Genomic DNA, 25,135 nt, shown 5'->3' on the forward strand with positions numbered 1-25,135 from the left:
TCTAAGCTTTGGTCTCCAAGTTGTTATTTTCTCTCCTAAGCAATACCATGACCTGCCCATGTTAATTTTCTTTAAAATTTTGTAGCATAAGTCACAGGAGGAAAAAAGTTTTGATACAGCCTTTAAACATGAAAAAAATGTTTAAGGTAGCATTCTTTTAATAAGAAGTGAAAGAGAGATCAAAAAAGACACTATAACTTGATAACTTTCACATAATAATGCATTCAAATTGTTTCTTAAATTGGATTAGGAACACTTGTTCCTTTGACTCAGTGGATCTTTTACTTGTTTTAAGGTAATATTTTTAGCCTTATCAATAGTTATTGGGGGGGTGCTGCTAGGTGGCACCAGCCCTGGACTCAGGAGGACCCGAGTTCAAATTCGACCACAGACACTTGACACTTACTAGCTGTGTGACCCTGGGTGAGTCACTTAACCCTCATTGCCACGCCCCCCCCCAAAAAAGATTACTTTAAAAAGTAGTTATTGGGGTTTTGAAGTCTATCACAGAACTATATTAAATATTTAGTTTCCATTTTAACACGTGCCGAATTATTGGTATGTTCCACCAGTCCAGCGTTATCAAACTGTCTTCTGTAAAACCCACTGGTCTGGGTGATATAAATAGGCATTCCATGAGAATGTTGATGTTATCTAAGGACAAGAGGGGATGGGTCCTGAGGAGGAACCTCTCAAGAACCAAACCAAATATTGGTCACATACGTCACAGGTACCAGGATGGAATTTGTTGGACCTACTTCACCCCTAGATCTAAAAGAGATAGTCCTGATATAAGGGGAAGCTCAGCCCTTTCCACTCCAACACAACATAAACATCATTTCCCATCATATTGGGCTCAGATGCCCCTCCCATCTTACCTCATGCATCCCCACCCTGTATCTCACATACACCTACATCATGGATTCCCTTCACACTCATTCTCTGACACATATCTCCCTTTCCCCTCAAACTCTCCCCCCACACACACACACAAGAACCATAGTGGGTTACTGTCTAGTTATGTTTCAGAGGGAGTTTGGGTTTTAGGGATTTTTGTTTGTTTGTTTGTTTGGTATGGGTTTGGCAAGATGGCTGTTGATGTCCTTTCCAGTTCTGTGAAGTTTTATGATTCCGTAACTTAGTCTCATACCACTGTCTGTCTCACACACACACACACACACACACACACACACACACACACGCTCTCTCCTCTCATACTCTAACACTTACCTCACCAGCTTTCTCCCACCCTACGTCTGGCACTAACATACACTACAGAATCTCTTTATACAATGTATCTGATAGCCCCATATACACAAACTCATCGACTTTTACCACCTTCTTTCTCTTTTCCTCTCCTTCTCCCTCTCCCCTTCCCTTTCTCTTTCTCTGTCTCTCTTTCTGCCTCCTTTCCCTTCTACTTTTCCCCCTTTTCCTTTTCTGTACCTCCATTCCTTTGCTTTTACTTCTCCCTTCTCCTCTACACACACACACACACACACACACACACACACACACACACACACACACCATGGATGATACCTCACATCACATGTCTATCACACATGCAACTGTCTCCTCTCACATTGTGTCTGGCACACGTGCACCTTCATACAGCGACCTTCAAGAACTGCATTTTGTTCCAAAAGAAAGATGTAACAAAAATACCTTTGGTAAGTACAAAGGAATGACATGATCCTCAGTTAGACCTGGAATGTGATTTATGACTTGCTCCGTAGGTGGCTGCTTTTGTTCTTGGGTTATTGTAGAATGTGGGGTAAGACATGTACAGTTAAAGTAAGCACTGTGTTATGAGAAGAGCCATGGAAACAGAGAAGAAGATGAGACATAGAAAGCAACAATAAGGAGCTAAGTCTACATAATTTGACAAAGCATGTGGCATCAGTATGTGGGTAGCAGTGGAGGAGGGGTAAGGGTTGAAATGCTTTGGTCCATAGAAAGGTAACAATATAATGGAATTATAGAAGCCAGGAGAGTAGACTAGGTGACCTCCAAGGTATTTTCTCTTTCTAGATGCTATGACTAAATAGGAGCATCCATTTAAATTCAAAGGCTGCTCAGTTCTTTGAAGGCATTTAAATATTTTTCTGGAGGACTAGCAGGGTTAACACTTGAGTATCCTGCATATTGAACTCACAGACAAATAGCTATTGAATAGATGAAGGAGAGACTCCCTTTGTCTAGAACACTTATGCAATTTATTATTAATAATAAACACCTATTGTATACAGAGCACTAGGAATAGGTACTAGAGAACAATCTTGGGTCTTCCAGAATTAATGTGTTGAAGCCCTTGACTCTATTATCTATGCTTGGCCAATGTAAGACAACTTCCATGAAGCAAGATGGGTAATTTCCCAGCAGGGTAGCTTAATGGAACAAAATCAACTTGGGTTGATATCCACTTCAGAATACCCCAAGGCTTTGTCCTTGGCCTTGTGCTGCTTGAATTTTTTTCAGTGCATTGGATTAAGGTGTTGATGGCATATTATCATAATTTTTCGGATAACACAAAAACTGAGATAGCTAACACAGCATATGACAATTAGTATACAATGGGATCTTGACAGGCTCAGATGATGAGCTGCATCTAAGAAGATGAAATTTAATGGGAACAAGTGTAGTCTTACCTTTGGATGAAAAAAATCAACTTCACAGGCATAGGATTAGGAGGCATGATATTTTTCATGTTAAATATATATGTGTACACACACATACACACACATATATATATATACACGGGAGTACATATGTTAGCACAGACAGGGCACTGGATTTGGAGTCAAATGATCTGGCCTCAGATTTCTGAGCTGCCACATTGCCCAAGTGACATGGAACAATTTAATCTCAATTCAGTCCTTGAAAAATATATACATCATACTAGATGGTGTGTAAATACTCTTATGACTCTACATCTGTGACCCTATAACTGTTAGCTTAGAATAAGTCACCACATTTTAAGAGGGAAATTGACAAACTGGAATGAATCCAGAGGAATGTGAAGAGGGAACTAGAGTCCAATGAAAGGATCATTTGAAAGATGATCTCTGGGGTAGCTAGGTGGTGCAGTGGATGGAGCACCGACCCTGGATTCAGGAGGACCTGAGTTCAAATCCTGCCTCAGACACTTAATACTTACTAGCTGTGTGACCCCGGGCAAGTCACTTAACCCCAATTGCCTCACCAATAAATAAATATATATATATATATTTTTTTTTTTAAAGACAATCTCCAAAGTAGAGAAAACTTGTCAGGGGAGATAGGAGAGAGGGTATCCTAATTCTCTTCAAGGCTTTGAAGGTCTGTCATTTGGAAGAGGAATGAAGACTTGTTCTGCTTGGACCCTGGTGACAGAATTAGGAGTAATGGTTGGTAATCACTAAGGTAGATTTCATGTTGATGTTAAGAAGTTGTTCCTAACATTAGAGTTATCCAGAAAAGGAATGGATTACTTTAGGATTTAATACATGCCCCTTCACTAGAAGTCTTCAGGATGAAACTAGATATATACTTATTGAGGATGTTATAGAAGAGATTATTGTTTTGGTACAGCTCAGGACAAGGTGACCTCTGAGTTTTTGTGGCCCTGTGATTCACTTTCTGGGAGCAGCAGACAGTTACTACCCTTTAACTTCTATGGACCTCAGGGCAAACCTAACATCTCAAGTGCAAGTTACTCCTTAGGTCTCTGGGTAGATGTTCACTTGCTCTCTAGGTCTTTTCCATAGAAGACCTCAATCCTAATTATGTGTCTGGAATTGGGTTGAGGACTTTCCCTCTCATTCCCAGACTCCCTCTCCCTAAAAGAGAGGGCTTCAAATACCTATTACCACCTAAGCAGCCGGATCTAAATCATCTTTGCTGATGAAACAACTTAGCTAGTCAGACACATCTGCACTTTATGATGCAACAAAATGGGAAGTTAATCTGTTTCCTTCAAAGGAAAGCAGACATGGTGTATATACAGTAGCTGCTCTCCTGATGTGCAGTGAAGTGCCTTGCCATGCACCAGCTTCAGTTGCTGAGGCAAGTAACAGATGATCATAGAGTGATAACAGAAGAACATGTAGGAAATAGCTTCCTTGAAGAATTCTTTTGATGTGAGGAGGAAAATAGTCTTTGTTTTCTTGAAGAAAGAAAAAAATCTCTCGAGGATATCTCTTGCTGGAATCTTTAGTTCTTTCTGTGGTTTTCTTTTTTTCCTTCCTAATTGTTTCTCATGGGGAGCTGAGGGTATGACTCCTGAATGTCTCTGTATTGATTCTTGGAAGACAGAATTTGGGGCATGATTTTTATAATAAATTATATTTCTGGTCATCATAGACTAGCATTAAAGGAATGTGAAATATATAGTTTTTATCAAAAAAAGTGAGTAAAAGTTCTTGATTTGTTAGATGGGAAGATAGAATTTTTTTCCTTATCAATAGCATACTCTTGGGAGAACTCTCAAAGCAGAATATGCTAATAATAATCTTGCTGGTAATGGTTTCAAATCAGCTCAGCTGAAGCTCGAATACTCCCTTCACAGATTAAAACAAAAATTAAAATAAGATGCTGAATGGAGACCGTCAAAATTTGGTGGTATCAAGCACCTAATACCAGAAAGAATTTTAATGAATGTGTGTGTGTAATGAGATGACCTGAAAATTGCTTCCTTTGCTTATTGAAGACCTGATTTTAAAATCTTTTTAATAAAAAACATGAATCAATAGCTCTTAACATAAACCATATGAGACATTTTATAGAATTTAAATGCTATTTCCCCTCATTTCTTCAGTAAAAGACCCTTTTATTTTTCATTGACTTATGATTTTTGCATTTATTTTAGGTTTATGAACACCAAGATGGCAGCAAATCTCTAAAGCTGGGAGATTTTGGCTTGGCGACCATTGTAGATGGCCCACTGTACACTGTCTGTGGTACTCCTACTTATGTGGCTCCAGAAATCATTGCAGAAACTGGGTAACTCCTCTACCATGTTTCTTTTTAATAGCAGTAAGGGATGGAAGCTTGGTTGCTGTTCTTTGTGGGTCTGGCAGAGTTATCAGGCTTCTCTCATCTCACTTTCGTGATCTTTACAGAGAAGGCCTTTTCTGTGTGTTGTTCAAATCGAATCACCAATTACTGCCTTCTTGTTTAAGGCTCTCATTTGCCCTCCGTTAAGGGTTAGCACAGCGATGATTAACCCCAGAGGAGAAAGTCTTCAGACTAACGGTGAAACATACAGTGATAGTAATTAACTCCCTCAAGGAGATAAAAGAAACAAAATCTGCTCTAGATAGAGATTACAGTTTCCTGTGGTTATTTTCCCTGTTGCCCTTAATCTCCAATCACCATCCCATTTTGGTCTTCTTTAGGATCTATTGATTTAATGTAGCATGTAAACACTCACCGGTGGCAGTGAACTAAAGGAAATTTTCAGGTTTCTGTATGCAGAAACTACAGCCATAGACTTTTTCCAGTCCTAGAAGGTGCACCTTTAGTTCACTTCTCTCTCTCCTACCCCCATCCTTCCTATCACTTCCTTTCTCCTCTCCTCTCCTTCTCTTGTCTCTTCCCCTTCCCTTTTCCCCCTCTTTTCTCTCCCTCTCCCTCTCCCTCCCCCTCTCCCCCTCTCTCCCTTTCTGCCTCCCTCTGTTCTTTCTCCCCCCCATATACACCTTCCCCCATGCTCACTCTTTCCAAGCATGCCTGAGTCAGAAAAATTCTTGACACTGAATATTTGTCACCACAAGCAATAGAAAATTACCCATTTTTTTTCTGTGCCTATAGAAAAGGCGGTTTCTGTCTGGTTTACTTTCCTCCTTTTCTTCTCTCTCTTGTTCCTTTCTCATTACCCTCTTGCTTCTCTGTCCCCTATCCTACCCTGCTACCTCAACCTAGTAATCTCTGGGCAGCCCGGAGGTAAATTTTTTCTCCTAGACTTTGGTTGGGAAGACAGTCACAGCATAGGCCAGAGAGAAGAACAGTGAAAACAGAGAGATTATATGGATATGAGAAAATGATAGATTTGTAGTCTTGAGACACCTTGATTCAAACCTTGCTTCTGATACTAAATTTATGTAATTGGAAGAAAGTAACTTAAATTGTCTTAGCCTCTCTAAAGTGGGGATAATGTCTGTATTACCTACTTGATATGGTTATTGTGGGGTCCAAATTGGGCAATACATGCCAGCTATTTTTATACCTGGGAAGAGGAGAGGGACAGGTTGACAGATAGTATAGCAAACAAGGTACTCCCAGAGAATGGCATGGATAAGCAAAGGGTACAGTCTCTTTCTCTGACTGTGACCACAGCAACCATCTCACATTTTCTTTTCTGGCTTACTGAGTCCAAGTTTGACTTCCCCCCTCCAATCCCAATACTTACAGATATCTGCTTATGAGCATGGGTATACTTTCCCTGATTTTTATTCGTGTGCTTTGGATATTATATCTTTTTTCTGCAGTCTCAGTTCATCTAGTGTAAATGTTTTTAATGGGGGGATGGGTAGGAGGGGTAAAGATATTAACGTATCATAGCTGGTGCTATAATTTGCCCTTGCCTGATTTCTCTAAATCACAATATCACTTACATTTTTAGATATGGCCTCAAGGTGGACATCTGGGCAGCTGGTGTGATTACTTATATCCTGCTGTGTGGTTTCCCTCCATTCCGTGGGTATGGACCACAATCTTCTATTCAGCTCCTAACAATGTATTTATCTATTCTCAGAATGGTCCATATGTTTCTCTTGTACTGAATACAAAGAAGTCTGCTGCAGGGGAAAGGGGTTGGGGGGGGAATCTTTATTGGTAATGCCTATTATTTTTTCCATATCATGCATGCTTAATTTATATGATGTTCATAAATCTTCTCTGTGCTATTTTTAAAATTTGTTCATTCTTAAATTTACCAAAACAATTCCTCTTTGACATTATGAATTGCTTAAAAACATACATTTTCCAAAATTTGTTGATGATGCAGAGTAGACAGACATACTCTGAATTTGCTTTTTCCTTTTCTCCCCTCAAACAGAAGTGGTGATGATCAGGAAGTGCTTTTTGATCAGATCTTGATGGGTCAAGTGGACTTTCCTTCTCCATACTGGGACAATGTTTCTGATTCTGCCAAGGTAGATTTTGGAGGATCCTATATTCCTTGTGTACATGAGCATTGGGATCATGGGCAAAGAGACTATTGATATTGTGTATCTCTTTCTGGGCACTTTACATTGGGAGTTATATTGAATAGGTTTTCAAACATTTTACAGTTAGTATAAGCTTTAGCTTCTTAAGTTTTTTTTAATATCTTGATGCTGTGAGTGTAGCACCCATTCTAACAATATGGACTGAGTAGATCTGGATTCAGACCTGAACTTTCTATGTAATTTTAGACAAGTCACTTGACCAAATTGGAAGTTAGATTAGATGATCTTGAAAGTTCCTTCCAGTTTTAGACTCCATGCTTTCGTCTCTCTTGCTCAGTATGAAACCAATTTACTTCCTTTTCCTATCATCTGTATCCTTGATGATGTCTTTTTTGTCAATTTTTGAGGGCAAGGCATCATTAGTAATATACTTGGGCCACTTATATCTACCATGTATCATTCCATTGTACCTTAGGTTGCCTGCAATTTGGATCCTTCTTGTACCATAGTGTTCAATAACCCATAGCCATTTAGTATCACTAGGAGAATAGTAGGGCTACAGGGATGGGTATTGGCAGCAGCAGGCAGACTGGATTCACTAAGATCTTTGTACTGAACCTCACCCATTCTCCAACTTTAGCAGTTGTCTAAGATATGTATGCACTAACTTATAGGACTATCCATTTAGCTATGTGTAATATATATTTTTATCACTTTATTTTTTCCTGGTGTGGGTAGGTAAGCAAAGTACTCTTTTTATGGATTTATACTGCCTAAAATTTCTATGCTGTTCGACAAGCATTTATTGATCACTTGGAGAAACGTGCTTTTAAATCAGTGGAGATTAGAAAGAAATATATGACAGGGTGCCTGTCTTCAAGGCCTTTATGATCTTGTTGGGAATATCAGCCGTGCATACTTAAGAGAATTAAATAATATAATATAATATGTAATCAAATGCCAAAATGTGCCAGCCATGAGGGATTAGAGAAGGAAAAAATTATCATTTAGCTGTAGCTTCATGAGGAAAGAAAGCCTTGATGAGAGAAGCAGAACTGGAACTGGGCCTTGAAGGACAAATAGGACTTGAGTAGATAAAGAAGAGGAGGGGAAGGGGATGTCATTTCATCCCATAAAACCAGGAGATTCACTTGGGAAAAAAAAAATTTCTCACAAATCTGTTAAACAGGAGGCAGCTAGGTGGCGCAGTGGATAGAGCACGGGCCCTGGAGTCAGGAGTACCTGAGTTCAAATCTGGCCTCAGACACTTAACACTTACTAGCTGTGTGACCCTGGGCAAGTCACTTAACCCCAACTGCCTCACTAAAAAAAAAAAATCTATTAAACACTTTCAGTAAGAAAATTAAAAAGCTTCAGAAAATGGCAAACTTTTAGTTGCATTATTTTACATCTGTGCAACTGTCACCAGGACTGACTTAAATTCCAAAAATCTTTTGAATCTGTTTGGGCTATTAAGAAAGAATTATTTAATCTTTTTATCTTTTTTTTATTCCTTCTTCATGAGATGTCCATTTTATTTTGAAAAGTTACAAAGCTGAATATAATTTATTATTGAATACCCCTGGCTCCATCATTTGGCTCCGGTCTATCAGTTCGTATTGAGTTCCAGATTTCTTAATTTTAAGAACAGCCCCATCCCAGATCAGCATGTGGACTCAGGGGAATGGGGGAGCTTGAAGACTATTCAGAAGAGAGCAAATAAGATGAAAGGAATGGGTTGTATGCATCCCAGAGAAGAAAAGGTTCATGGATGACTTAAGAACTATCTTCAAGTATATGTGGCGTTATTACTCACAGACTGAATGATCAGAAATGTGTTTAATCTGCAGCGAAAGGACTTGAAGTTATGCATAAGAAATTATTTCCTTATAATTAAATTTGTCAACTTTGGAATGGGCTGCCATATGGAGTTTGAATACATTCCTCCCCTGGAGGTCTTTTAGAAATGGGATCAATTTTTATCCGTCAAAGATAATTTAGCTGTGTGGGCCTGCCCAGAGATAGGGGGTTAGATGCAATGACCTCACTTGTAACTCTTTGATTCTATCTCATGACTCAGCAGAGGTGTGGCATCTGGTCTCATCTCCAGGATTGAGCATAGGAGATACATTTGGCAAAAAGAGGTTTGCTTGGTTCCTCTCCTTTATGTTGGGGGAATTGGGAAATCAGAGATATGTGGCATAAGGGCAGGGTTTGAAAGCCAAACGTCATGGAATGGATGATTTAAGTATCCAGTGCTATCGTGGATGGTTTGCAGGCTCAACATAGGGAATCAGACTAATAATCCATCTAAAGGAGAATTATTTGATTCTATCACCATCCAAAAATAGAAACATCACATTCAACCCTTTAACACAATTAAAGTAACCAGTAATTCTGCTGCCTTTGTGGCATATTGGCAAATTATACCAGCACCATCAGACTAAATCAAGAATATCCAGCGTATTGTCTGACAGATGAGCCACCACTCAGTTCACTTTTCAACAATTTTCTACTAAGTACCTGTGTTTGCAAGGCACTATGCAAGGGACTGGAGATAGAAAAATGAAGAACAACATTCTTCAAAGAATCTTACATTCTAATAGGTGGCATAAGACATGTCCAAGAAAGAAAGAGAGAAGATAAAAGGTAGAATATGATTATAAAGGAAAAGTCCTGAGAAATTTGAGGATCAAGATGAGATCCCTTTCAGCTGGATTACTCAAGGAAGGCTTTATGAATGTCAATGAATTTTCTATTCTCTGTGTGTCTTCACGACATATTTCCTGCCTGGCCTACGAGTTCCAGCTCCCATCTGGGGAACCTGGCTCCTGACGAATGAGAGTTCTCAATAACTGACCTGACCCAGACACACCATCTAGCTACTCTCCAGTCATTCTCATGCTATGCCACTGCCTAGATTTTTCTGTCTACTGACTAATACTCCCTGTTTTCAATCCCTAGCTCTGAGGACCATAATCAAATCGACAGTAAAGTTCCTGGGAAAGACATGTCAATCAATTCCACTCTAACTCTAGTCACCAAACCTGTAACTTTTTAGTCCAAGAATACCCCTTACATGTGTTATCTTCTCTTATTAGAATGCAGGTTTTTTGAGGGCTAGGATTTTCTTTCTTTTTCTTTTTGTATTTCCAGTACTCCACACAGTGCCTGATAAATAGGAAGCAATTAATAAATGCCTTTTCATTCATTCATTCCAGCTTCCCAATAAATTTCAACAGATACAAGATTAAGGTACTACTGCTGAGGTCTCAGGGAAGCTGGTCATAGTAGTACTCAATGTAGCCTACCATCACACCAAAAGAGAAGAGTGAAGAAACCCAAGCAATCGAATAAATTGCTAGTCAAGTGGTTGGTATGGGCTGAAGGGGAGAAACAGTAAAACCCAAGCATGAAATGGTGGTGAGGCTATTTGGGAAATGACTCTCCAAATAGTCAGGCTGGTGTCCAGCCATCATAGCTCACATGGCTCAGGGGGAACCAAAATGCTGCTGCTTTTGAGGCAGGGATGGAGCGAGGGGACTCAGAGGCCCCTCGCAGCAGTGGCTTTATTAGCTGAGTGAAAAATGAGCTCTAAATCTAAGTGGCATGAAAGATCCTAAAGGTCTCATTAGTCACACCTGTATGCTGGAAAATACACAGGCAGCAGAAGTACGTATTCCACTCCCAACCAACTGGACAGTACCTTGGGTAGGCATTAAACCTAGAAGTCAAACTATTTCTGATTCTTTTGCTATGTAAACTCAAGATCTCTGACCTACTCTGGCCCATACTTTTTACCACTGGGCATGAATTCAAGCAGCATTCAAATTTGTGGGTTAAAAAGGAACTTTTGAAATTACAGATGCTCTTTATTTTAACTAGGAACGGTCCAAATAAATGTTCTCTAGTCAAGTATACTCACTTTCATCTCTCTAAAATGAGGACTCATAAGCAATTCAAGTCCACAAATATTTTTTAAGTATCTACAAAATGCAAAGCACATAAAGACATAAATAAAAGCCTCTGTCTCAAGGACCTTATATTCTTGTTTTGTTTTGTTTTTGCAGGGCAGTGAGTGTTAAGTAACTTGCCCAGGGTCACACAGGTAGTAAGTGTCAAGTGTCTGAGGCTGGATTTAAACTCAGGTCCTCCTGAATGCAGGGCCACTGCTTTATCCTTTGTGCCACCTAGCTGCCCCCTCAAGGACCTTACATTCTTAAAACATACACCAGTAATACAAAGGAATTTCAGGAGGTAGGGAACATTGATAACTCGGGATATTAATAAAGTTGACTTCTTGTCAAATGTGGCACCTGAACTGTGCAGTTTGAAGGAAGATAGGGATTCCCAAAGGCAAAGGTAAAGAATTAATGCACGATGCATGCCTGACATTCAAGGACAGCCAGTACTGTTCTGACTGATCATGGAGTGCATGAAGGGGTAGTAATGTGATAGTAAGTCTAGAAGCGTACAGGAGAATCATATTGTGGAGGTCTTTAAAAGCAACTTGAGGATTTAGTATTTTATGTTAGAAGTAGTAAAGACTCACCAAGGATGTTTGAGGTAAATTGTGAAGAACTAAAAGTTGTACCCTTTTAACCTTTGGTCCCCACAGTTAGAATATTTTAAGAAGAAGGACCAAGATCAATTTTTAATTAGGGAGTGTTAGCTAAGCGGCTCACCGCAATATTGGGGCAAGGAAGGAGACCAGCAGCCTCCCTCAAAACAGAACAGGATTTATTTTAACAAGAATAAACTTTAAAAAACCCCACACAAACAGGATCAGTAGGATCAAGGGAAAGGAAATAAAATGGGGAAAGGGAAATTATACAACCTCAAAAGATACCACCGCCCAGGAATCAGTTGAGAATATGCAGCAGACCTCCTGTTGTTCCAGTGTCCAGCTAGAATGCCCAATTCTCTTCCCCCAATCCCAGAAAAACCCCACACCCGCCCCAGCCAATGGAATGGCTGCTCTGACAGTCACATGACTGCCCTCACTAGGCTTCCAATCATTATAATTTTGCCAGGCCCATGTAGGCGTAGGCGAGTGGTGATGACGTGAGGTGCCAGCACCGTGGCAATGGCTACAACCAGTGAGTCGAGCACCATGCTGTTTGCGGAGCCCCAGGCCAGTGCGCAGAAAACCCTCAAATAACAATTAATTCCTTGCATTCCCTTACCTCTCTGCCTATCAATCTAATTGATTCTTCAATGCCCAGTTGCAGTGTCCCCTTCCTTAATCCCTTCAGACAAGGAGGAAGCAAGATTTCATTCTGCTAAACACCTAAAGGCCTTCTTGTCTGTACTATTCCTAATGCCTTTACTATTTCTTTTCTTGTTTTCCAGTTATTTTCTATGTCTTTTATCTCCCCTAGATTTACCTACCTCCTTGAGGGCAGGTTCTAGTTCATACATATTTTTGTATTTCTCATGGTTCCCCACAAAGTGCCTCAAATTTAGTAAATACTTCCCTAAATGGTTGCTGAATGAATGAACAAATTGTGGGTTTTCTTTAATCATTTAGGACTAATGACAGTGGTGTAACTGACATCTATATAAATGTTTCACAGTACACAGAGTTCTCCATGTGTTACCTCATTTGATTTTCATAGTAGTCCTGTACATTCTACAGTGTAATTATTCCCGTGTTACAAATGAAGACACCAAGAATCCACTTCCTAGAAGTGACCCAGACAGATAGTGAATGACAGAGCAGGCCTTGAAACTAGATCTTCTGACACAAAATCCTCTGGTCTTTCTGCTAACACTACATTGCCTCCCAGGAAAAATCATCACCAAAGAGTATTCAGCATTTGAGTACTGTGACACGATACTGGGTATTTTCAAAGGGAGTTAAGTTTTCTCTGATATCTAGGCATTTACAAGTAAAACAAACTGATTGCTGACACAGCAATCTAACCCAAGCTGTGATTTCAAGATCTCAATGCCTTCGTTAATCCTTGAATTTGTTATCCTTGCTTCAGAACTATCAAGTTATCCAAAAGACATCACATTAACTTCTTAACAAAACTACTGCCATTTAAGCTGTCTCTTCACCTTTGTAGAAAAAGATAGATAGAAATATATAACACATATTACATATATGTGTGTATATTATCTATTTAAATATACACATAATTCATAAATATACATAAGCCATTATCGTGTTCTTTCTTTGTCTTTTCTTTTTAACCTGAACATATATGGTTTCGAGAACAAAAACATTTTCCTTCAAGGGCAAAACTGAATAAAAATGCAGGAAATGTGATTTCTATATTGAGGTAATCTATTTAGAATTTACATTTTTTTACCTCTAGTTTAATACTGTAACTTTGAGAGGATTGCACAATCCATCTACAATAAGATGGCTATTTGTAAAATGGAATTTCAGAATTTTTGTGTCTCACATTTTATTGGATTTTTTTCCCTACAACAAACTAGTGGTTATAAAACTATAATTTTTTAAAAAATCTTTCCAGGCTGGTATCAAAGGATAAATCAGTGTATTTAAGAAAAGATGGAGGGCAGCTAGATGGCGCAGTGGATAGAGCACCCGCCCTGGATTCAGGAGTACCTGAGTTCAAATCCGGCCTCAGACACTTAACACTTACTAGCTGTGTGACCCTGGGCAAGTCACTTAACCCCAATTGCCCCTCAAAAAAACAAAAAAAAAAGAAAAAAAAAAAAGAAAAGATGGAGCAGGGAACAGCTAGATGGTGCAGTGGATAAAGCACCAGCCCTGGATTCAGGAAGACCTGAGTTTAAATCCAGCCTCAGACACTTGACACTTACTAGCTGTGTGACCCTGGGCAAGTCACTTAACCCCCATTGCCCTGCAAAAAAAAAAAAAAACAACAACAAGAAGAAGATGGTAGAGCATTAGAAAACTTTTCCAACTTGGAATAGAAAGTTAGTACTTAAAACCTTTGTTTTTTTGGTTATAAAAGTTATATAAACTGGATCTAATCTTTGGTTTCACAGGAGCTCATTACTATGATGCTGTTGGTAGATGTTGATCAGCGGTTTTCAGCTTTGCAAGTCCTCGAACATCCATGGGTTAATGTAAGTAAATTTTTACCTTTCATATTCAATCTTCACATCTTTTTAAAAATTATTAACAGATTTCCTAATGACTTTTCTCTCTTTAAGACTAAGGCTCAAGAAAAGAAAAGTAACATTTCATGTCCATCACTGAAAAGATTTTTGTGCTCAATGTGAGTAAATAGAAAAAATAAACAGGAAAAAAAAACCCATCGGCCTTCATGGCCTTAAAATTCCATCTTAAAAGTCACTGCAGCATGTCACTACAGAAATTCAAATGAGAAAATACATTCACAAGAATATATGTATGTATATTTATATATCCACACATTCACACACGTTTATATGTAAAAAAACATACATACGTGTATATGTATATGTTTATATGTGTATAGATATATAGATTTTGCTTTTCCCCTTAACTAACAACCTTTTACCTAGAAAATAGGTATTCTCTGGTAAAAATGTGTGTTACTAGTAAGCATAGAACTACCAATGACTCCACCTCAGGCACTGTGGCATTCAAAAATTAGTTCTTCCCTCACCTTGTGGCTCTGGTGATTCTTTAGGAGATATGAAAAATCAATACCAGGGGCAGCTAGGTGGTGCAGTGGATAGAGCACTGGCCCTGGAGTCAGGAGGACCTGAGTTCAAATCCGGCCTCAGACATTTGACACTTACTAGTTGTATGACCCTGGGCAAGTCACTCAACCCCAATTGCCTCACCAAAAAAAAAAAAAAAAATCAATACCCAAGCACCTCCTTGCTTTTAATACTTGTGCATCAGGGCAGCTAGGTGGAGCAGTAGATAAAGAAAGCACCGGCCCTGGATTCAGGAGGACCTGAGTTCAAATCCAGCCTCAAACACTTGACACTAGCTGTGTGACCCTGGGCAAGTCACTTAACCCTCATTGCCCCAGCTCCCCCCGCCCTGCAAAAAAACAACAACAACAAAAAAAAACACTTGTGCTTCTATGAAGTCACAGTGGGAAGAACTCCCTTTTACAGTTTACAGTGTCACAATGGCCCAACTATACTCAGGATCCTGTATAACAAAGGCCTTAATTAATGGTGGCAAGAACCCACTGTGGTCTAATTCCATAGTTGCCAGCGAAGATGAGATTTTTAAAAAGAATCAGGCGCACATGGCAGCATCCAGAATATATTCTTGTTTATCATTTTAAATTCTCAGACAAGTCAGGGTGGAGATAGTTTAAGCAGAGCTTTTAATATTGATCCTTCATCGATTCATCAGGGCTGGCTTGTGTTGTAGAACATGGAGTCACAAACTGAGCAATAAGAAACCTGCAAATCTTGCTGGCCAGTCTTCTCCAACAATCTGCTTCAGGATGTCCTCAATGTTCTACTCCCATCCCCTCAACCTGACCTTCAGTTTAAGGATAATAAGTTGCAGTGATATGATAAATCCCATCCATATGTTCCTACGCTTTTAAGGTATATCAAGTTATATATATATATATATATATCTCTTCCTTATCTCTGCTCAATTTACAGAAATGATCATAATTATAATAATAGCTAACATTGATATAGCTCTATGCACCAGGTACTGCACAAAGCACTTTGCAATTATTATCTCAATTGATCCTCACAACCACCCTGGGAGATGGGTGCTACTATGATTCCCATTTTACAGATGAAGAAATTGAGGCAAACAGAGGCTAAGTGACTTGCCCAGGATCACACAGGTGTGAGTTCTGATTTGAACAGAGATCTTCCTGACTCCAGCCCTTGCCCTCTATTCACCATGCCACCTAGCTGCTAAAGTAGGGTAGTGAAGAAGCTGTATTCATTGCCTTCACTTCCTTACCATGTATTGACTCCTTAACTTCTTGTGACTTCCACCCCCACTGCCCTATTGAAATACCTGTCTCCAGTGACTCCTTAGTTGGTAAATCCATTGGCCCCTTTCTTCAGTCTTCATTCTCCATTACTTTAATGAATTATTTAACATTCCTGACTACCTATCCTTCTTGATATTTCTCTTTTCCCTTAGCTTCTGGAAGCCTCTTCATGCTAACCCCTACTTCTAAACCTCCTGCTTGCTTCATTCTCCCACCTGTGTCTAACTCTGGATATTCCCCAAGACTCTATTCTAGACCCTTTTTATCACTTTAAACTTGTCCATTTGATGATCTTATCTAAGAGTATGACTTCAGTTATCCCCACTGTGCAAATGACTCCTAATTCTACATATCAAACCCCAATTTCTCCCCTGACCTACAGGGTAATGATCTGCTGGACAGCTCTTCCTATTTCCTCCTAGGACCTCAAACTCGATATATCTAAATGGAACTTGGCTATCACTCAACTGAACCTGTTCTTCCCTTCAACTTCTATTTTTCTTTTCATGTCATCACCATCTTCTCCTAGTCACCCAATTCAAAATCTGAGTCATCTTTGGCTCAGTTCACATCCTAGATCTAATCATTTGCTAAGCCCTGTTGCCTCTGCCTCTGATGTTTCTCACATTTGTCTCCATATAATTATAGAAACTTACATCAGCCAGTGTTGCCTCAGCTATTGTAGTAACTTCCTTATTGGTCCTCCTCACTCTATTCTCTCCCTTCTGTCACACACCTTTTACACAGCTGCAAAATATTTCCCTAATTTACAGATCTTAGCATTGTTCCTATCCTCAAAAATCTTCAGTCTTCCCTCTTGCCTCTAGGAAGAAATATGAACTCCTTAACAATCCACCTCCAACTTACTTTATTTCATCTTCTACCTTTTCATATGTCCCAACCAAAGTGGTCTATTGACTCCTCCCCAATTTTATGCTATCCTTTCCTGACTCCATCTATTAGTATCAAACAAACCCTAAAGCCTAAAGAGCACTCCCTCCTCATCTTGACTTGTCAAAACATTCTTTTTTTTCATTGAAGATCCACCTAGCTCAATCACCTACACCTCTCTGAGGACAGGGTGACTTATAAAATTATCTTGGTCCTTTGCCTAACAGTGCACATAATAGGTGCTTAAATGATTGTTGGCTTGCGTGCTAATCAAACTAGCTGATATATAGAACATTTGATTAATAGAGATAGAGGTATACATATAGGTATAGGCATGTGTGTATATATGTGCATTATATATATGTTTATACAGACATATATTATATATAAAACTATATATGTAAGTATATATACTTATTGTATATAATATATATAAAACATAAGTATATGTAACATTATATAATAATGTATAATGTATAAATATATATAATATAATAATATATAAGTAAATATATTTTATATATGTAAGATATGTCCTACAGGAATTACTGTCTCCATTTTACAAATGAAGAAATAGAGCTGCCTGATCTATCCCATCTTCCTCATACAGCTAGTGTCATTGATAGGATGTGAACCCAGTGCTTTTGTTTTTGTTTTGTTTATTTGTTTGTTTGTTTGTTTTGCAGGGCAATGAGGGTTAAGTGACTTACCCAGGGTCACACAGCTAGTAAGTGTCAAGTGTCTGAGGCCAGATTTGAAATCAGGTCCTCCTGAATCCAGGGCCGATGCTTTATCCACTGTGCCATCTAGCTGCAACTGTAACTGCAATTTCAACTCCATCTCAACAAGACTTGTTGAATTAAATCTGTAGTTTCTATAAAACATGCATTTTCTGTATTCTGCTAATTCTGCCTTGTATGTTACAGAAAACACTCATATTTACAGTTGTTATTTTAATTTCTGTGACACAGTGATTCACAGTCATGTCTTGAGACTTTGTAGATGAATTTGATTCAATCAGGAGGCCTACCACAGAACTTTTTTTGTTGTGATTTCAAAGACATCTCACAAAGGGATTAAAAAAATCTTCAACCTTGGAGAGCTAAAGACAGATAAAGCACAGCTACTGATGAGAAATGTCCTTTCAAGCAACCAGTAAATTCATCACATGACTTGGTGTTACAGGGAATTAGTGATAGTTTACATTTTATATTCTACCCCCAGATTGAAGGTAGTACGGTAGTACAGTACAGTCCCTGCCTTCTTTTCACATCATCATTATCACAGCTAAAATTTATAAAGCACAAGTTTATAACATGACAATATGGAGTCAGAAGAATTGAGTCTGAGTCCCAATTCTGCTATTTATTAGCTGCAAGATCTGAACCATAGAGCTAGTGTAAGGTTCATATGTAAACTGTGAAGCCTTATTGGAATTTAAGCTATTAATTTTACTTGAGGCATCATTATTCCCATTTTACAGATGAAAGAAAACTAAGGTTTTGAGAGATTAAATTCCTTATCAAACATCACTTAGATACTACATTATAGAACCAAGAGTTTACTTCTTATTTTCTGACTCCATGTCCAGTATCCTATTCGTTATATCCCCCACCTCTTTGAGAAGCATATTTGCTCTATATAATAATCCCAGACATGAAACTCTTAAATATGTTACCCAATGCAGGCATTTTAAACACAGACCTATTCAGGTTTTGGTGGAAGTTGTGTTCAGTTGTGTTCTCAATGTACTTGAGAATGGAATTTCTCTAATTCTCATTATCCAGTTTTAACAAGATCTCAGCCTCATCACCAGCCAAGATTATGTGTTATATATCAGTAAGTAGATACAGAGATGAATAGTCATTCACATGACCATCCTTTTATGCTTCAGAACAACTCTAGATGGGGGCAGCTAGGTGGCGCAGTGGATAAAGCACCTGCCCTGGATTCAGGAGGACCTGAGTTCAAATGCGGCCTCAGACACTTGACACTTACTAGCTGTGTGGCCCTGGGCAAGTCACTTAACCCTCATTGCCCTGAAAAAAAAAACACACCAAAACAACCCTCTGGATAAAATACCATCCTAGAAGTAAGGACAATACACACCTTAGCCATTCAGAAAGAATTGAACAGTGAAACTGATAAGAAATAGAAATATTACATACACCAAGGCCTTCTCACCCTTCTCCCACATCCATCACTTCTGTGTAAGTAGGCTGGCCAGTTCCAGGATCCCCAGTTCCATCCATGAAAATATCCAACATGAAACAGCAACCCTGTTGATGGATTTTTTCTAAATTCCCTTGGGTAATTACTAAAAATATCCTACTCGATCAAATTTCACTAAAAGCTAGGAGGACCTCAGACAAAGAAAAAGTTCCTCAGTGGAGAATTTCAGGTAGTGATTTTTGCAACCATCTTTGATCCCAGTTAGAGGTAAATCACCACTAAAAACAAATATATTTTCATGAGTCTAGTCAGTGGACAGCTCACTCCTACTCCAACTCCTACCAAGAAGACCTATTACATCACTAGGAAAATCTAATTCTGGAGTAGTCCAATCCTGAGACCAATCCTTCCCCCAAAACACACATCCTTTTTTTTTTAACCTACAAGATAATTTCTTAGGGGCAGCTAGGTGGCGCAGTGGATAAAGCACTGGCCCCGGATTCAGGAGGACCTGAGTTCAAATGCAGCCCCAGACACTTGACACTTACTAGCTGTGTGACCCTGGGCAAGTCACTTAACCCTCATTGCCCTGCAAAAAAAAAAAAAAAAAGATAATTTCTTAGCCTAACCCTGTTTTTCTCGGAAACATATTGGTAAGATTTAGACCAATGCTTTATATGTCTGCACTACCTTTAAATAGAGCTCAAGGTCATAATGGAAGATAAACAAATTGTGGGACACAACATTTATCAAACTATACTGTTTGCCAGTCCACTCAACTAATATTAAAAAAAAAACCCTAATTGTAAAATGTAGGGAAAGATAAAGCCTTTCTACTCACTTGCCTTTGGAAGTCAAATGACAATTTCCAGTGTTATATTACAGAAAAGCTGAAGTAAGTGGCTGTAGAATAAGTTTGGGAACAATATTTAATGCAGGGCATGGCAGCCTTTTGAAAAATGGTATGCCAAGTTACATGTTTCTTCTTGGGGTGCTGGAAATTTTGGGGGGAAGTGAATTCCAGCTACAGTTCCTTTTGGAGGCAGCAACTACAACTCTTATACACTTCTGGAAAGGAGTAAGTTAGCAACAACTGGTTTCAATGGCAGTTAAGAGCAGTTGTCATACCAAAATTAGTGAGCACCTCCATGAGAACCTGTGATAATGGTACAACCCCCACAGAACAAGTCAGAGAAGCTTAAAGTTATGATAGTAGCCTTTTTCTGGACCCTAATGGAGAATGAGCCAAGAGAATTATAGTAAACAAATAACCACTTTACAACTCTAAGTAAAAACTTTCATGCTGGTTATTTACCATCAGATTACTTGGTGAATAACTGATATCTTTGGAATTTATCAGGAGTCTCAATAGGCCCTACCCTAATACATTTTCAGTTTCAGTTTTTATGATAAATATAGTTGGAATGTTGTTGGAAACAGCATAACCTGTTAAGTCCATTCCCAAACCACTAAAACGACCTCATGTCAACCATTTCCCAGATGTTTTTAATTTAAGAAACAAAATTGTGCAGACTTACAACTGTTAGCATTGACATGAATGGACAGCCTGCCCTTTCAGAACTGGAGTTTCTTGGTGCTACCTTGGTTTAGTTTATTTCAATTTCTTTCCTACACAGTATGTCTTAACCCAGTAAGGAAGCTGTGTCACATCTAGAACTCCTCATCTTGATTTTATTTTGATACTTTTAATTTCAAACTCTCAGACTCTCAGAAAATACATGCTAAAATCCAAGACAAGGTATGGACATTTTTCTAGCCCAGATTTAACTAATAAAAGTTTCCTGCATATAATTTGAATTCCAAGACAAACTTTTCCTTACACAAACTATCTGTTCTCAGAGTTTGTCTTTCAGCAAATTTTAAGAAATTCTGATTTGCAAAGATATTTATGTAATTACAGTTCTGTATTACTCAAATTGGCATATTTTTGCCCTGACAAGAAAATAAAGTAGATTAATTTAGACTTTCATACCCATAATTTTGCATTTACTGAGATCTCTGAGAGAAATAAATGAGTAACTAATCAATTAGGAGTAATAAATTAGAAACCAAAAGAGAAGCTCATTGCAACATTCAATTTATGACCACAGGAGAGGAAGTTGTGCAAGAAAACAATCAGAATAATCATTTGAACCCTAAGGAAACACTCAAAACACTTTTCAGGGGCCAGCTAATTCTTTCTCATTTTCTTCCATTATTTCTACAGTAACTTGTTCCCCTGGCACATTTGTTATTGCAGAGAATATTTCCTTTAAGAAGTGGATAGCCAAAGAGTAACCAAAGCCTAGTCACCCAAAACTTACCTGCATTCAACACTGTTTTTACAGGCTTACAGTTTTTGTGCACTTTTACCTTCTATGTACCTATCGCCTATTATCTACTTGCTTACATAAATGCTCTTCTGTCTTAGAACGGATTCGTCAATTAGATCTGTTAAGTCAACAGCTCAGTCAATATATACAGATGCATGAGTGCATTATTGATATACTGTAAACTTTTCTTTAAATGGGTATGGATTATTCTCCTACTACCCTGCACCCTCTCAGAACATTAGCCTTCACTATCAGTTGCTGTCAATTCGTGGAATAAAAACAATTTTAAGAACAACTTAAGCAAAACATAATTAGGGAGGTAAGTTTCTTCCTAATACCAAGCATATATACACATGCATACTTCCTGAGTCCAAATGAGCATTCCACCCATTATACTACACTGTCTCTCTGCAGTAACTTAATAAATAGCCAAAGAGACTTTGACAAGCTTTTTCCAAACTCAAAAATGTGGGTGACTACCTTCTCTGGACCTTGCTCTGCCTCTTCTCAATTCCATAATTCAGTATTATCAAAAATCCCTCATATACACTACTTGGAATTTCTGTTTATATTATCTTCAACAATGACAGTAAAAGAATAAGGAAAATGACAAGAAAAGAATCACTAAGATGATCCTTCCAAAGAGGGACCAAGTTGATCAAGAAAAGACTTCATTGTCCCTGTCCTCTAGTTATATGTGGGTTTGAATAAAACTCTCTGTAAGGAATATAATCCTCTGGATCTAGCAAACCCGTTAAAAATGAAAGGAAATGAAGGCCAGTGGTGGTCTAATAAAGCGACACCCTCCCTCTGCATTCACAAAGACACATTGGGCTTCATAGACCTAACATTTTTATGAGAGATGTTAATCTTCCCCAGATTCTAAGGCAAACCCCAGTTTACTTCAAAAATATTCTCTTCAGGTACAATCTGAATTTAACATTGAGTTTTCCCTACCAGAAATGAGGGACTAGGCTAGAAAAAGGTAAGAGGCACAGGGAGAATGTACAACTGGGGATCATTAACAGCAGTCGTAAAGCAGCAGAACAAGAAAGTGGGAAACCAACTCTCTTGTTTTATGGCACTTTTTTTTAAACCAGGGATTCTTTTAAACCTGAGACACTCCCCTGGTAAATAGTTCAAACTTACAGATACTATTAATCTTCTAGTCCCGGTAATAAATGAATAGGTTAAAATGACATCTATGGGAAGAACTTGGGGACAGTTCAGCAAGACACTGCCCTCAAAATGGTCTTTCTCGGTGGCAAAGGAAGGGAAGAAATGCTTACTAGAGAATAATTCTCTCACCCCACTCCACCCCAGTTGAAAATGGGGAGACAAGGGAATGTTGGCTTTCCAAGAAGCAGCTGCTGTGGCTCATTTTCTGTTTTACACCCTGATTTTTTTTTCTTGTCAGCTGCAATATTCTGCCAAATCATGGATGGGAATTTTTTAATCACAAACCACTAACCTCAAACCACAACCAACCTATGTCAGATTTCAGGAGGTGCTCAAAGCCCAGAATGTGTGTTAGCAATACTGAAACTATTTGCAAAATGCTGCCAGCTTTGTTGTATCCATCCTGAAAACACAGAGCACATTTTTGGCACATTAAAAATAAATACTAATGGGTCCCATTAATTTAACAAGGTATGATTTAAGTTGTTTATTTTATCTGTACAAATAGTCATAAATTCATTGATGTACAACTGGAAGAAACCTTTATGGTTATGTAGTCCAACCCCCTCATTTTACAGATGAAGAAACTGAGGCCCAGGGAAGCTAAGTAACTCACACAAGTAGTTAACTTAGCCAAGCCTATTGGTTGTTATCAGTCAGTGGGGAATAAGTACAACCTATGTCCCCCAAAACACTTGTTTACCCTTAAACTATATTCTGCTAAAAATGTCCAGATGAAATTTATACATGGAAAGAGCAGTTCTGATTACTTATAAGACTTAAATATACTCTAGAGTATAAAAGCATTGTTTTGCCTGAGAAAAGTTCAGGACTTGATTTAAGTCTGAAAGAAAGGTAATTTGCATCTTGTAAGTGGGGCCTGGCACCATCCCCAAAAGACCAGATCTAATGGGGTGCACCTAAAAGACTTGCATAGGTCATTAAGAATTAGGGCTGGGGGGGGGCGGCTAGGTGGTGCAGTGGATTAAGCACCGGCCCTGCATTCAGGAGTACCTGAGTTCAAATCTGGCCTCAGACACTAGACACTTACTAGCTGTGTGACCCTGGGCAAATCACTTAACCCCCATTGCCCTGCAAAAAAAAAAAAGAATAAAAAAAAAAAAGAATTAGGGCTGGGGGGCAGCTAGGTGGCACAGTGGATAAAGTACTGGCCCTGGATTCAGGAGGACCTGAGTTCAAATCCGACCTCAGACACTTAACACTTACTAGCTGTGTGACCCTGGGCAAGTCACTTAACCCCAATTGCCTTACCCAAAAAAAAGAAGAAGAAGAAGAATTAGGGCTGGGATAAGCCTAGAGGTGAAAAAAAAAAAGGTCTGATGAGGGTACCTTTACATAGTAAAGGTGAAAACAGATAAACCCCATTTAGCAGCTAGCAAGAGGTCCTAGCATAAAGTCAGCACTTCATAAATGCCTTTTCTATTCATTTTTTCATTCAGATAGTAGTTTGCTCTGAGGGAGTATTTCCTAACAATTAGAGGTATCTAAAAGTAGAATAGGCTGCCTTTCCCCTCAATCAATATCTCCAGGTGAAGTCTAGATGTTCACTTGATGGTATATTGTAGAGTTTATTCAGGTATAGGTTGCACTGGATGGTCTGTCCCACTGAATTCTGAGATTCTTTGAATTTGTCCTCTCTGAGATTATTCATCATCCTAGTTGCCTCTGAGATCCCATCTAAATCTGAAGTTCTGTGATCTCACTATTCCACGGTGCCACATTTACATAATGCAGAGCTTTGGCCAACTCTGTAAGAAGAGAGCTTGTAGTCAAATTGCTAACCTAGATGTGTGGAGGAAGTTTCCAAACTAGGAATTTCTTATACCAATGAAATTACTGGGGCTCCCTTTCCCCCCTGCAAAAAAAAACAAAACAAAACAAAAAAACACAGCACTGTAAATTAAGGAGCTATCATGATTTTATTAATGTAAGCTGTTATTATTATTGGCCTGTCTCTTCACTTAGAAATAGGACTAAGCAAGTTTTCCATAAGGAACAGTAACCATATTTTTTTGATAACAGAAATGAAGGAATTTCTATTAAAGAATAACAGGAAATGAAGGCAGTGAAGAAGGGAAACAAACTGGTGGAGGGCAATGAAGATGAGTTCGGTGGAGGTTGGATTTGACCCAGTGGTAGCCAGAACTGTGGGTTTTTTCTAAGAGAAGAGTGTCCTGATGAAAACAGCATGTGAGGAAGATTGTTCTAGCAGCTGTGTGTAGGATGGTTCATAGGAAAGAGAATCTGGAGGCAGCAAAACCATTGATGAGGCTGTTGCAATAGTCTGACCAAGATGTGAAGAAGGCCTGAACTCTAAGCCATTAGTTGTAGAAAGGGAAAAGAAGGGTCAGATCTGAAAGTGAGAGCAAAAAAAAAAAATTGTTAGTCACAATAATTGATCAAATATGGAGGAACCAAAAATGACACCACTGAATGATGCTGATAAAATTGGATACAACAATAGAGGATTTCTTCT

General features: G+C 38.7%; 1 protein-coding gene across 1 annotated transcript in view; it reads left to right on the forward strand.

Annotated features, from left to right (window-relative positions):
- The window catches only part of DCLK1 (doublecortin like kinase 1), a 422,465-nt gene that overhangs the window by 367,446 nt on the left and 29,884 nt on the right, over window positions 1-25,135 (forward strand). The window contains 4 exon segments of the mRNA XM_043996841.1: window positions 4,850-4,983; window positions 6,605-6,682; window positions 7,040-7,136; window positions 14,139-14,219. Of these exon segments, the coding sequence (XP_043852776.1) occupies window positions 4,850-4,983; window positions 6,605-6,682; window positions 7,040-7,136; window positions 14,139-14,219 (390 nt within the window).

Source organism: Dromiciops gliroides, chromosome 3, assembly GCF_019393635.1.
Source record: "Dromiciops gliroides isolate mDroGli1 chromosome 3, mDroGli1.pri, whole genome shotgun sequence".
Taxonomy (NCBI): Eukaryota; Metazoa; Chordata; class Mammalia; order Microbiotheria; family Microbiotheriidae; genus Dromiciops; species Dromiciops gliroides.